Source organism: Megascapheus bottae, chromosome 22, assembly GCF_031878675.1.
Source record: "Megascapheus bottae isolate mThoBot1 chromosome 22, mThoBot2.hap1, whole genome shotgun sequence".
Classification (NCBI taxonomy): domain Eukaryota; kingdom Metazoa; phylum Chordata; class Mammalia; order Rodentia; family Geomyidae; genus Megascapheus; species Megascapheus bottae.
This window is the reverse complement of record NC_143530.1, coordinates 7,943,132-7,957,082: the sequence shown is the minus strand read 5'-3', so window position 1 is coordinate 7,957,082 and position 13,951 is coordinate 7,943,132. Positions and strand designations below refer to the sequence as shown.

The 13,951-nt window shown below is 52.2% G+C and overlaps 1 protein-coding gene across 6 annotated transcripts in view; it reads right to left on the bottom strand.

Annotated features, from left to right (window-relative positions):
- Positions 1-129: 129 nt before the first annotated feature.
- Positions 130-13,951, bottom strand: part of Ccnd3 (cyclin D3) — a 63,374-nt gene continuing 49,552 nt past the window's right edge. For 4 of the 6 annotated variants that reach the window (XM_090355683.1, XM_090355682.1, XM_090355684.1 and 1 more), the window contains 4 exons: positions 5,057-5,272; positions 2,296-2,455; positions 1,638-1,774; positions 130-1,274 (listed from right to left, as the gene is read on the bottom strand). In XM_090355683.1, the coding sequence (XP_090211809.1) occupies positions 1,107-1,274; positions 1,638-1,774; positions 2,296-2,455; positions 5,057-5,227 (636 nt within the window). In that variant the 5' untranslated portion in view covers positions 5,228-5,272 and the 3' untranslated portion in view covers positions 130-1,106. Of the gene's footprint in view, positions 1,275-1,637; positions 1,775-2,295; positions 2,456-5,056; positions 5,273-6,235; positions 6,665-13,951 lie in introns of those variants that run through there. The other 2 variants (XM_090355679.1, XM_090355685.1) reach the window with 2 other exon arrangements.

The following is a 13,951-nucleotide window of genomic DNA, read 5'->3' as shown; positions in this document are numbered from 1 at the left end:
GAATGCCTGTGTCAAACATGAAGCCCAGCCCACCAGGGCAGAGACCATCTGGCTGTCTCCATCAGGCACTCCAAGCTCAAATACGCAACTTCTCCCCCACCTCAAAACCATGCAGTCACAGAAGCCAGAGCCAATTTTACTCCAGAATTTTAATTAAGGCAGCATGATGGTCCTGGGCCACCAGCTGGAATCTTGTGGCTTAGGAAAGACCCGTGTTGATGGGGCCTACCTCCCTCTCCAGACGGGGTCTACGTCACCTCGAGGGTACCCAGCATCCTCACACTGGAGGATGGGGCAGAGGGAGAGGAGAGCCTGGCCCCAGCCCAGGCTGTAGCAGCTCCTGGGCCACAAAGATCCTCTAGCTGGTAGAAGGAAGGGAATCAGCAACCACCGGGGTTACTACCACTTATGGGGTACAGGCCCCATTGTACCCTTACAGTTGTACTCAATGCAGTTAATAAATTAAAATGACCTCATCCTTCAGCACCAAACCCTCAATCACAAGCTAAGCGGAAAGCAAAGCAGAGAAGAGGGATCTGTCGGTTCTTACCCTCTGATCAAGGCCTAGACCCTTCCCTCTAGGAGCAGCCAGGAGCATGGATTATATAAGGGGCCTCCAAATTGTTGAGGGAAGCCATCTCAACTAAGTCTCCCCCTCATACCAATCAGGATGCTTGAAAGACCCCAATCCAAATGCAATAACCCTAGAAGGGGCAACACTTTCAGAAGGCACTGGGGTATTTTGGCAGTTAAGAACACGAGAGCCCTGGGGGAGTTGGGAGGGTGGGGGCTCAGAAGGGAATGCTGGTGCATGGATTTTATCTGTTCAATTCTGTCTGACCAGCCAGGCCCAGCTGCATTTAGAGTCGAGGCAAGAGCTGAGCTGGCCAGGGGTGAGAGGAAGAGGGGCTAGCTGGCCATGTAGGCAACATGGCTGCCCAGACCCCTTAGTGCACTGCGGGGATAGGCAGAAGGACCTGGCCCCATGGGAGAGGGAGGAGGAGCCCCCTCTAGCTTCAGATGTGGCATGGATTGTTCTAGAAGCAGGGAAGGGATGGCAGCGGCCCCTCCTCTGCTTATGGCCACTCGAGGGGGCCTGTCCAGGGCTACAGGTGAATGGCGGTGACATCTGTGGGTGTGCTGGTCTGGCTGGGCCCCTGGCTGCTGGAGCCACGGGGGGCTTTGGGCGCAGGGCTGGGGGTGGGCTGTGCGGCTTCCCTGAGGCTCTCCCTAAGCGCAGCTTCAATCTGCTCCTGGCAGGCCCGTAGGCAGTCCTGGGAACAAGAGAACAGTGAAGAGCGGCTCTCTTCAGGGCATCTGGCAGCAAGTGCAGGGAACGGATGCCTTGCTGCTGGGCACGTGGGGAGCGAGGCCACAGCCCAACCCACGATCAGTCTTCAGTTCTCAGAAATTGGCAAGAGGATGTGGCCAGAGGGTGCACAGCCCTGCATCTAACACCAAAGCCCCACCCTCACCACGGCACACCCCTTGGCAAGAAAGGGGGGGCCTAGAACACTGGGGCTGGAGTTACAGATGCCCAGAAATGCAGGCAAGGGTGAGAAAAAGTAGGAGCTGGGCTGAGCAGTTTCCCTCTAGTGGGCACTTGGGGAACAGCAAAGGGCAGCCCCACAACTCACCACTTCAGTGCCTGTAATGCCGGCCAGCAGCTCGGTGAGCTCATCCCCCGACATGGAGCTGGCTCCCAGGCCTTGCACTGCCGCCCCGATGCTGCCAGTGGCAATCATGGATGGTGGATACATGGCAAAGGTGTAATCTTGGAAAGCAAAGGAAACCTTAAGGCTAGAATACAATCACTCTGAAAAGGGGGGGGGGGGGTGGCTCGCAGGGACAGAGCAGCAGGAGCATTCTGGGAAACCCCAGTAGGGCAACAGAGAAAAATAGGAAAGGGCCTGCTTCCTAGAGAAGATTAGATTGTTTGGATTGTTTTTATGGTTTTTGTGGTACTGATGATCCAACAAGGGGCTTCATTTTGCTAGATAAGGTCTCTACCATTAAGCTCGAGAAGATAGGGGTGAACAGCAAAATGCTGTCCACCCAACATGGATAAACCTAGGGACTGGGGGACACATGAAGCCAATACCTTGAGACCTTGGGCAAATCCCTCCTCACTGATACAGGGAGCAGCTAGAAGAGCCTGACAGCTCTGATTGTTGAAAATGGAGACGCGAAATGGGCACTGCTTTCTCAAATGAATCTCCTAAATACGTCGACCTTCCCAAATCTTCTGATGCTTCCAATATGAGGGGAGGAGGGGGGAGGGTGCAGGGCTCTTACCTGTAGCACATAAGGCCAGAAAAGTCTGAGCATGCTTTTTGACCAAGGCCTGCCGGTCAGTGGGCAGCGAGAGTCGGTGTAGAATCAGGGCTAGGAAATCATGTGCAATCACAGCAGCCAGGTCCCACTTGAGCTTCCCCAGGACCAGCACCTCCCATTCCTGGGGACGGGGGTGGGGGAGAAGACAGAGTCAGTGCCTGGGAAAACAGAATGCTCTTGGGAAGGAAGCCCATCCAACTCTGGAAGCTCAAGACCCGGGTTCTGCTTCTGGGTTTAGGGACCAGCAGCATGTGGAACTCAGCTCAGGGCTTGGAAGGACTGGGAGCATTTGCTTTAATCCTTTCACAAAGTGCCTCCATGAATTAACCCCCTTTTAATCCTCAGGAACTTGAGAAAGGCGGTGTCCCTGCTGTCCCCTGCCCATTCTACACCTCAAGCAAGCGTACCCCTCTTAAAGGAGCAGGAGTGAGCAAGAGGCTGCCGCGGTGACACAACCTCAGAGGTTCCTCAAAGGGAGGTTGCCCAACCCAACCCACATCCCTTTGGTGGCACCTCAGGGGTGGATCCTGGGGTGATGCACTCCACCCTACTCTAGAACCGGTCATGCTTAGTGCCCCTTGACTCAGGAGAGGGGGACAGATGGGTCACATGACCCCTGAAAGCCATAGCCCCACCTATTTGCCCACCAAGCCTGCGTACCCCATGCTAGGTCTCGGGAGGTAGGAGGGAACCCCACCCCTGTCTCCTCAGTCTGGGGTTCCCAGCCCTGGCTCCATTTTCAATAGCACACAGGAGGATTTCTTCATTGTTTTATCTCAGGAAGGAACTGGGGGGTTTGACTCCTATTGAGGCAGGAATGGCAGCCCCACCCAAACCCTTCCAGATCCTAGAGCCAAAGCTGTCCCTCTCAGCGCCTTCCTCCTACCTAGGTGTCAACCCCAGGCTTCTGGGGCCCCAGAGAAAGAAAAAACAGCCCGAGAGGGTGCTAGAAACGAGGCTTCTGCTCCCAGAGTTGGACAGGACACCCAGTCTGAAGGAAGGCATGAGCCCTCCCTAAGGGCTCTGGCTGGGGGAGACTGGGGTCGTACTGTGGGACGGTGGCTTCCCTCCCCTATATGGAGATGACCCTTGGAAATCCCAGCCTTGCTCAGACAAGCTGCAGTAGCAGGAAAAGCCCCTGGCTATGCGGAAGGCATCCCGGCAATGCTTATGCAGAACCTTTCCTGGGCCCCAACCTTCAGGGCTGCATGAGGCTTTCCACTGGCGTTCTGCTCAGACTCCCCTCCCAACTTGTCTGACCTTATAGGAAGTTGTCTGCACTCCACCCCCAGCTCAGGCAGGCAGAGAAGAAGAGTACTTTCTGTCTCTTCTGAACTCCCCCCAACACACAGGCACATACCTCACCCTAATGTTTACACAAAGAAGTCCCTTTCTACCTTCCACCCCCAGCCCCTCTAAAAGCATCTTGCTCCTCGGCACTGGAAACCAGCTCCACCTTCAGACTTGCCCCAAACTACCAGACTCATCCCAAAGAGCTGTGGGACCTCCCACAATCCCAGCTCTGGCCTCCCATTCCCATCCCTGAGATCTACTTGGCAGGAAGAGGAATCCAGTTCCCCGACTCACAGCCTTCAGGGGCCCCAGTACCCTCGCTTCCCGCCAGCCAATCACAGCTGCCTCCTTGTTGCCCTCCTCCCTGGGACATGAGGCCCAGAAACTCCTCTCAGGGTCAGGAGAAGTCTTGGCGGGCCTGGCAGCACAGCTAGGTGAAGGAAGGTGCCAACTCACCCACCCTCTCCCAGAGGCCCCAAAGGAGGTGAAGTTCAGGCCCCTAAATGCCCCCCACTTCCACAGACTTCTCGGAAGCTGGGTAAAACCTGGATGGGGGGGGTCCAACCCAAGTTCCCAGCAAGAGGCCCAAGGAGCCACTTCCCAAACCACAGAGTGCCAGCAGCTCCCCACAGGGTTATGAAAGCCCTGGGGCATGAGGGGGCTGCTGGGGGGGAGGGGGCATCATTATCACTTCGGAAGCAGCTGCAGCTCAGAGCCTCAGACTGCCTCTTCCAACCAGCTTTGGACGGAGAGTGACAGGGAAAGACTTCCACAGGCCCAAAGCAGCTGCTGCACTTTTTCAGAATGAGGACAAGGAGGGGAGGATCAGGAAGGAAGTGTGTCTTTTGGGAATTGAAGGGGAAGAAAGGTGGGTGTACTGAGATACCTTAGCAAGTCCTTCCCAACAATTAGGGCCTGGCTTAGTCCACTCAGGGAGACTATTCTCTATCACAAAGTCCACGTGGGGAATAAAGACTCAATCGAGCAGCCCCTTCCCCCACATGGGAGCACAGTCCACTCCCCCACTCCAGTGGGGGGGGGGGCCCGCAGGCATACCCCAGAGCTACCAATAAATAGCCCATCCTGTCTACACAGGCTCAGAGGCAAAGCACTAGGGTACAGATATGTAGCTATGTAGCTGGCCTGGTTGCTATCTGGGGGAAAAGACTAGGAAAGCTGTGGCAGCCACTGAGGTCAGGTGAAGGTTTACTTAAGTTCAAGCTTGCAGCCAGAAGCTCAACCATCATACCATATTGCCCCATCTTTGTGGGACTTCATTGCTTCCCCCCTCCAAAAAAAAACCCTTCCCATTACTCACCCACCCTTTCCCAGGGAGCAGAACCCCTGGAGGTCTTGTCTTTCCTTTTGCAGGAGAATCGAGAGACAGACGTATTGGGGTAGGGGAGTGGGGGGAGAATTACACACGCACCCTCAACTGCCAGGCAGCCACAGCTTGGTCAGTGTAGAGACACAGTTTCTCAATGGTCAGAGGCGTGGTCTCCCGCAGCTTGGAGGCTAGCAACAGGCAGACCGAACCCAGGAGCTGCAACTGGGCCTTTCGGGTGGGGACGCAGGATAGGTAGCGATCCAGGTAGTTCATGGCCAGGGGGAAGACTTCCTCCTCGCAGCGCTGCTCCTCGCATACCTGGGGGTGGCACAAATGTCACTGCCAGGCCTGGGGTCGGGAAGCACAGCGCCGAGTGGGAGTGGGGATGAGCTATCTGCAGTTTGGGAGGAGGCATTGCCCCCCCCACTTCCTCTGTGTGCCCCCCTCCCCGACAGGGCGGGGGCCCCGGCTCCTTCCTCACCAAGATTCCAGGCCCCCTCCCCCGCGGCGAGAGGAAGGGGGAGCCGGCGGGTCAACGCAGTAGCCAGGAGGCTGGGGCCTCACCCCCATTTCCACCCCCCGCGGCGCACACCCCGAAGGGGAAGGGAGGGGATCCCGGCCCAGGGTTCCCTCACTGCTTCTTCCTGCCGGCCGGGACGGCGCGTGGGCCGCCCCGCCGCCGGCACCTCATCCCGTTCACACGCGCGCACGCATAGGAACCAGCTTGCACACACAGGAACCACCACATGCGCGCGCACATGCGCATGCTGGCACCACCACGCGCGCGCACACACCAACCAGCCCTCGCACACAGACGAGCCAGCACAGGTGCACGCGCACGCACACACAGGAACCCTCACAGGCGCATGCACACGGGCCAGCACACCCACAGGAACCAGCACACGCGCACAGGAACGAGCCCGGGCGGGGGCGGCCGAGCCCTGGCTTCCGCGCCGGGCCGCTCCGGAGCCGCTGTGGGGGAGGGCGCCCGGAGCCTCAAGGAAGCCCGAGGGGAGCCGGTGGCCCTTGCCCCGCTTTCCCGGCCCGGAGAGAAGCAGAGGAGTGGCGGGGGCCGAGTGACCCGCAGTCACAGTCCGAGCGAGCCGAGGGAGGGAAGCGGGGGACACGGGGGCAGCTGGATGGGGCGCCCAAGGGCCAGGCCCCGAGAGTTTGAGCCATCGGGTCTCCCCGCCGCGTAGCCGGGCCCACGCTGTCCCCGCGGGGGGCCCGGGGGAGGGGGTGGGGGCCGGCGGGGAGAAGCGGGTCGCGTCCCCGCGTTACCTCCAGCATCCAATATGCCAGCATCTTCCGCATCTGCGGCTTGATCTCCTTCTGCACGCACTGGAAATAGGAGGCCCGGGGCACGTAGCGCTCCTCCAGGCGGAGCAGGCTCTGCAGGACACGCTGGTCCCCGAGCAGCCGCGGGTCGGGCCCGGCCCGGGGCGCGTGCCGGGTGCCCTCGCAGCACAGCAACTCCATACTCGGGGCCGGGCGGGCGAGGATCGAGAGAAGACCGGGAAGAAGGGCGCGGGGTGCAGGCCGGGAGAGCGCGGGGTGCAGGCCGGGAGAGCGCGGGGTGCGGGCGGGTCTGGCGCCGGCGCTGGCACTGTGCGGAGAAGCCCCGGCCCGCCCGCCACCCGCGCGCGCCGCTTCCCTGACAGGCGCCCCGCCCCTCGCGACGATGTAGCAACCGTGGAATGCTCGGACGTAGCGACGTCCCGGGGGCGGGGCCGCGGCGCCGGCGGAAAGGACGGGCGGGCGCGCGCCCCGCCCCCCGCGGGGCCCCATTGGTCCTCGGGGCCGGGGCCTGCGGGCTTCCGGGCCCTCCCGCCCCTCCCCGCCTCGCCCCTCCCCGGGCCCTCCCGCCCTTCTGCCCAGCAGAGGACCTGGCCGCGAGTCATTCATTCATTCTTTCGTTCCCGTACCCCGGCGTCCAGCCCGGCTTCACCCACAGCTTACTGCAGGGAATGTGGACGGAGCCCAAGGCCTTAGTGAAGATTGTGGATTCATTCGGCGAATTCCCAAGCCCAGGAAATCGTTTAGTTGACAGATGGGGACCCGTGAGGCTCAAAGCCTTCTCCGTCCCAGGCAGGGCTAGCCTGCATTAGGAAAGCGGGCCATCTTGTTCCAAAGTCTTGCAATTCTTCATTTGTACTTAAAGCAACTGCATGGCCTAGGGGCTTCCAAGAAAGGAAGGCAGGAAGGAAGGAAGGAAGGAAGGAAGGCAGGCAGGAAGGAAGGCAGGCAGGAAGGCAGGCAGGCAGGAAGGAAGGAAGGCAGGAAGGCATGCAGGCAGGAAGGCAGGCAGGAAGGAAGGAAGGCAGGAAGGCAGGCAGGAAGGAAGGCAGGAAGGAAGGAAGGCAGGCAGGAAGGAAGCCAACCTTGGGTGCATTTTAGTTAGATTCCTGTATACTTTTAGGTCTGAGCAGCTATGATCTAAAGCAACCTGCTAGAGAAATACAACCAGATCATGAAGTCCTTGGGTTCAAACCTAGTTGTTGACTGTGTGACCTTAGTTTCTCTTTGGATAAAACCTGATTGAAGAGGCAAGACGCTCCTGAAGGAAATTCTTGTGCAGACTCTGTAAAACCTACCAATTATCATTTCTTCTACCTCTCAAACTCTGGGTTACTTTGTAGTTCCCCCTCAGCTCCACATTCCTGATTGCACATGACCAAGAAGCAGACCACAAACATGTAGAAGTGTTGCAAATCAGAGGAGGCCCTGGGGATCCCTGTCTCTCCCAATACCTCAAAGGTAAGGAGCCACCATGGAAGTAACTAGAAGAGCACTGCCTATAGAAACTGCTGTGTCCATATCAACCATTCGCACAAATTCTCTAATAAATGTTATGACAGAGGTTTAAACTCAGGGCCTTGTACTTGCTAGCCAATTACTCTACCACTTGTTAGAACACCACCCCCTCTGCTGTATAATAAACTTTATTATAGTTTTCATATCCTGAAAATACCCTTTTGCACTGTAGAGGATATAAAGGAAAACATGAAATTTCACCATCTTGAAATAACTCTTTTAAGATGTTAATGATTGGAGCCAGGCACTAGGGCTCAAGGCTATAGTCTAAGCTACTCAGGAAATTGGTATGAGAACCAAAGTTTGAAGCCAGCCAGGGCAGCAAAGTCCACAAAGTCCATTTAAAAAGCAAAAAAGCTGAAAGTAGAGCTGTGGCTTAAGTGGTAGAGCACTACCCTTAAGCAAAAAGCAGCTCAGGAACAATTCAAGCCTCATGAAGTGGCACCAAAAAAAAGAAAAAGAAAAAAAGTAAGTTGATGACTGGAAGTTGAGGTGTGAGTCAAGTGGTAGAGGTCCAACTTTGTGTGGAAAAGCCAAGCTCCCATATCCACACATGGGCTAAGCACATGTATGTACACACACACACACACACACACACACACACACACAGTTATTTTTCTACTTCTTTCTGTAAACAGCCATGTGTTTAAGATATCACAAATCTTCCACTAAAGAAAGTTAGAAGTTTCCTATGTCATTGAATATTCTATGATATCTTCTGCCAGTCTTAAGAGCTTGAACTTGGGGCCTGGGTGCTGTCCCTGACCTTTTGTTCAAGGCTAGCAGTGTACTACTTAAACCACAGCATAATTTCTGACTTTTTTTTGTGATTCATTGAAGAGCTCAAAAACTTTCCTGCACAGGCTGGCTTTGAACACAGCAATCCTCAGAGCTCAGCCTCTTGACTAGAGAGGATTATAAGCACAAGCCATTGGCACCTGGCTTCTATGACACCTTTGAGACTATATAGGACACACCACTGAGTGAATGTATCATAATGTATTTTACGGGGCCGTGAGTTTGGCCTAGTGGTTAAAGTGCTTGCCTAGCATGCATGAAGACCCGGGTTCGATTCCTCGGTACCACATACATAGAAAAAAGCCGGAAGTGGTGCTGAGGCTCAAGTGGTAGAGCTCTAGCCTTGAGAAAGTCCAAGGACAATGCTCAGGCCCTGAGCTCAAGCCCAGGACTGGCAAAAAAAAAAAAATGTATTTTACCAAATTTATATCCCAGTCCTTCTCTAGTAGAAAAAAATTATATAAAACATTTTTGTGGTAATAGTATAATGCATACTCATGATTATTTATAGAAGTGAATTAATTTCTAGAAGTGGAATTTCTCAATCTTGGGTTATGAAACCCTCAGCCTTTTGATACAATTCTTTTTTTTTTTTAACAAAAGCAAAGATCTTTATAATTAGCGTATAGCTGTACAGTGGGGGTTTCATTGCAGACATTTCTGTATATGCATAAAATAACTCAGCCTCACTCTGCCTGTTTTCAAAAAATTTCAAAAGTTGATTCAAACAGTTCTTATTACCAAATTTCCCTGCTGAAAAGCCTAACCAATCCATTTCACTAACATAAAATCTTTAATTTTAGTTTATTTGCAATCATGGGGATTAAACCCAGGGCCTCCTAAATACTAGACAAGCACTCTACTCCTTAGCTTCACCCTCTAGCACTAGAGAAAAAAAATGTGGAAGGGGCAGTATTTGTTCTAGGTCTTGGATTCAGAGCCTAGGCAATGTCCCTGGCTTTTATGCTCAAGGATAATGCTCTACCACTTGAACTACAGCTCTACTTCTGGTTTGTTGGTTTGTTTTTTTTGGGGGGGGTAGTTTATGAGAGATAAACAGTCTCAAGGACTTCCCTGTAGGGGCTGGCTTTGAACTGCTATCCTCAGGCCTCTTCCAGTGTAGCTAGGATTACAGGTGTGAGTCACCAGTGCCTAGCCAGCCCTAATTATTATTATTATTTTTTTTTTTTTGCCAGTCCTGGGCTTGGGCTCAGGGCCTGAGCAGTGTCCTTGGACTTTCTCAAGGCTAGAGCTCTACCACTTGAGCCTCAGCACCACTTCCGGCATTTTTCTATGTATGTGGTACCGAGGAATCGAACCCGGGTCTTCATGCATGCTAGGCAAGCACTTTAACCACTAGGCCAAACTCCCGGCCCCAGCCCTAATTATTTTAAGTGTAAGTCTCTACCTATGTCTGTTAAGGAGGACTCCAGCTCAACCGCTCCCAAATGATGAGAGGCTTCCGCTGCTTCTCACCTCATGTGCTTCTGGGCTAGATAAGCACAGCTCTCTGCTCTGGAATTTTGGATGATGCCATCTCATTTTGGATATTCTCACCCATATACTTTCACTGGGAAGCAACCCTCAGAAACAAACTTCATCCATGAATCTGTCTACCAGACAATGGGCTGTGAGTTCAATCCCCAGCAACACGCCACGCGCACACACACACACACACACACACACACTCACACACACGCACACACCACAATTATTTCAATCGCCAGTTGTTAGTGGTGCTTGCTACTCAGGAGGCTGAGATCCGAGGGACAAGGTTCAAAGCCAGCTCAGGAAGTTAACTCTGAGATTCCAATTAACCCGCCAAAAGCAAGAAATGCAGGTGTGACTTAAGTGCTAAAGCTGCAGACTTGAGTGAGGAAAAGCCAAGGAAGAGCGTGAGAGCCTGAGTTCAAGCCCATCACTGGCACAGGGAGACACGCACACACGTGCACACATACACACACACATAAAGCAAGGACGGAGTACACGTGGTGAGGAGCTTCAGGCAAGTGCACTCAATTGGAAAAAGTCACTCAATAAAATGGTAATTAGAGGAGGGCTGGAATGGAATGTCTCAGGCCAGAGGGGCAGCCCCGAGCACCTGGGAGCAGTGCTTTCTACCTCCTCCCACTCTCCCTTCCCTTTACCACTGAAGTGCTTCCCGTGTGAGAACTGGAAGGAAGAGCAAGGTGGCAGGTGAGGCCCATCACCACCACAGTCCATTCTGTGACTCAGTTACCTTTAGGCCCTAGAAGATGACAAGTAGGTGAAAAATGGTGAACACAACTCTCAGTCCAACTGCTTTCAGCTCCAACACTGACTCCGTTCCATTCATGACTTTGAGGAAATGACTAGAAGCTTTCCTATCGGTTTTTCCTTTGTCCAGCCAGGGTTACCATCAGCTTTCCCCTCTCGGTCAGGCAGCATGGGCATGCCTGTAATACCATCACTCCAGATGTGGAGGAGACAATGGAAAATTTAGAGCCAGTCCCTTAGCAAAAAGTGAGTAAGCCCGTCTCAAAAATAAAATACCAAGGGCCGGGAGTTTGGCCTAGTCGTAGAGTGGCAAAAAAACAAAACAAAAAACATAAATTAAAACAAAAACAAACCAAACTGGCACCAGGGGCTCATACCTATAGCCCTAACTGGAGGCTGAGATCTGAAAATGTTTCTAAGCCAGGGTGGACAGGAAAGCCATTGAGAGGTTTTTGTTTGTTTTTTATTTCCAGTCCTGGGGCTTGAACTCAGGGCCTGAGCACTGTCCTTGGGACTTCTCAAGGCCAGAGCTTTACCACATGAGCCACAGCACCACTTCCATTTTTTGTCTATGTATATGGTACTAAGGAATCAAACCTCAGTCTTTTGTGTATAGGCCAAACTCCTGATCCCATCACTGAGACTTTTAAGCCACTGAAAAGCCTAAAGTGGAGCTGTGGCTCAAGTGATAGAGAGTCAGCCTGGGTGAAAAAGCAGCCAGGCCTCAGGGTCAAGCCACGATACTGCACTAAATAAACAATAAATTACCATGTATTGTGATTCCATTGAATTCACTAAACCATATTAACATATTATTCTCTTTCAAAAAAGTCAATATTTTTCATGACACTAACAGATTGGGGGGGGTCATGTGATCACCTCAACAAGTGCCCAGAAAGCATTTGACAAAAGTTAAAATCCATTCAGAATAAGGTTTTTGTTGTTGTTTTAATGTCTTGGCAAAGCAGGGAAAGATGAGAAGTTCCTTCATCTTACATCAAGCATCTACTAAAACCCTACAGCAAACATCTTAATGGTGATACATCAAAAGAAAATCAGACAAAATCCCAAACATGCCAAGCTAGTTGGCAGAACTTCTAGGGCCTTCCGCAAAGGCTGGGAAAGACCACGCTGTGCTGGTTCCTCCTCCAGGACCAGCCAGACCAGTCTTTCCTGCAGCTAGTAAGACCACCTCTTCCCAGTGTCCTCAGAGCAGGCCACGTCTTCCCACCCCCTCTCTATCTGCAATCAGCCTCTCCCCAGCATCTCCTGACTTTAAACCCTGCTACGAGCTTGGATTTCTTCCTTTCATTCTGTCTGTTACCTGGTACAACAAAACCACTCCCTTCAAATCCCAGCTATTCACCTAGCGGCTTGAAACAACTTCTCAACCCTTGTCAGCAAAGTAACCCGATGAGGAATCTCACACAATGATCTAAATTGGTCCTCTGAAAACCTAAAATTGAACTGAAGCCTTTAGCCTGGTGCTAGATGGCTTATGCTTGTAATGTTAGCTACTCAAGAGGCTGAGATAGGAGAATCATGGTTCAAAGCCAGCCCAAGCAGGAAAGCGCCTGAAATTCTATGTCCAATTAATTAACTTCCCAAAAGCCAGAAGTTGAGTTGTGGTTCAAGTGGTAGAGCACTAGCCTTGAACAAAAATGTTCAAAGACAGTGCCCAGGTCCTGAGTTTAGGCCCTAGGACTGGCCCCCAAAAATAAGTCAAGAGTATTGCTCAGCCTTGAACAAAAAAGTCAAGGGAGAGGGGCTGGGAGTTTGGCCTAGTGGTTAAAGTGCTTGCCTAGCATGCATGAAGACCCAGGTTCGATTCCTCGGTACCACATACATAGAAAAAAGCCGGAAGTGGTGCTGAGGCTCAAGTGGTAGAGCTCTAGCCTTGAGAAAGTCCAAGGACAGTGCTCAGGCCCTGAGCTCAAGCCCAGGACTGGCAAAAAAAAAAAAAAAAAAAAAGTCAAGGGAGAATACAAGAACCTGAGTTGAAACCTGAGCAAAAATAAATGAAGTCCTTTATAGGCTATTATTCATAGAGAATGTTTTTATTTTATTTTATTTTTTGGTCAGTCACAGGACTTAACTCTGGGCCTGGGCACTGTGCCCTGAGCTCTTCAGCTACTGCCCTACCCCTTGAGCCACAGCCCCACTTCTGGTTTTCTGGTGGTGAATTGGAGATAAGAGTCCCATGGACTTTAGTGCCCGGGCTGGCTCTGAACTGTGACCCTCAGATCTCAGCTTCCTGAGTAGCTAGGAGTATAGGTGAGCCACCAGCGCCTGGCCTCTAATTCTTAAAATATACAAATAATCTGATTCAACTACTTATGATTAAAGAAGGGTGAACTGCAGAGAAAGTATCTGTATCATTGGACTGGTAGATGTTTCACTCAGCCTTTTCAAACCCTCCCTTACAAAGCTGAGCCACAGGGTAATTGCAAAAGGCTCCAGCTCAAAGCAGCTCCCAGACAGCTCCAGAAGAGATCTATGGCCCAAGGCTATCACGTTAATCTCTCACCCACTCTCCTTTCATCTCTAGTCCAAGGACCCTGCTTATCAGGTGAAATTTAAAAGTCAACAAGCCAGGCTTTTAAAGTTCTTCTAAGCAGGTACAGCCATTCAATCTCATTTTATCTCATCCTCAGTTGGGTGGCACACCTCAGGGCCTTTTCACAGGCCATAGGCAGTCAGCTCTTCTTTCTCTAAACCCAGCCGTGCCCCCCCCCCCCACATCTCTGCCCAGGATTGTAGGATTACAGATTGAGCATCCTGGACCAGAAGTTTCCTGGTTGTGTTAAACTATTCCATTGGGAATAAAAGACAAGAAATAAATTATCATCGTTGGCTCTTTTCCTTCAGAGATGAAAAACCTCTGGGAATAGTTTTAATGGCAAAACTGGAAGTTCTTGGCATAAAGATACATGTATTGCCCCCTACTGCCAGGGTTTCCCCCTACCCACTTGATTTTCGCCCTTCGTAACTGCAAAATCCAGTTAAGGACTCTTCTAAATAGAGCTTAATTTTTCATTGTTTCTTTCTTCCTTCTTTTCTTTTGCCAGTCCTGGGGCTTGAACTCAGGGTCTGGGCTTCTTTTAATCAAGGCTAGCACTCCACCACTTG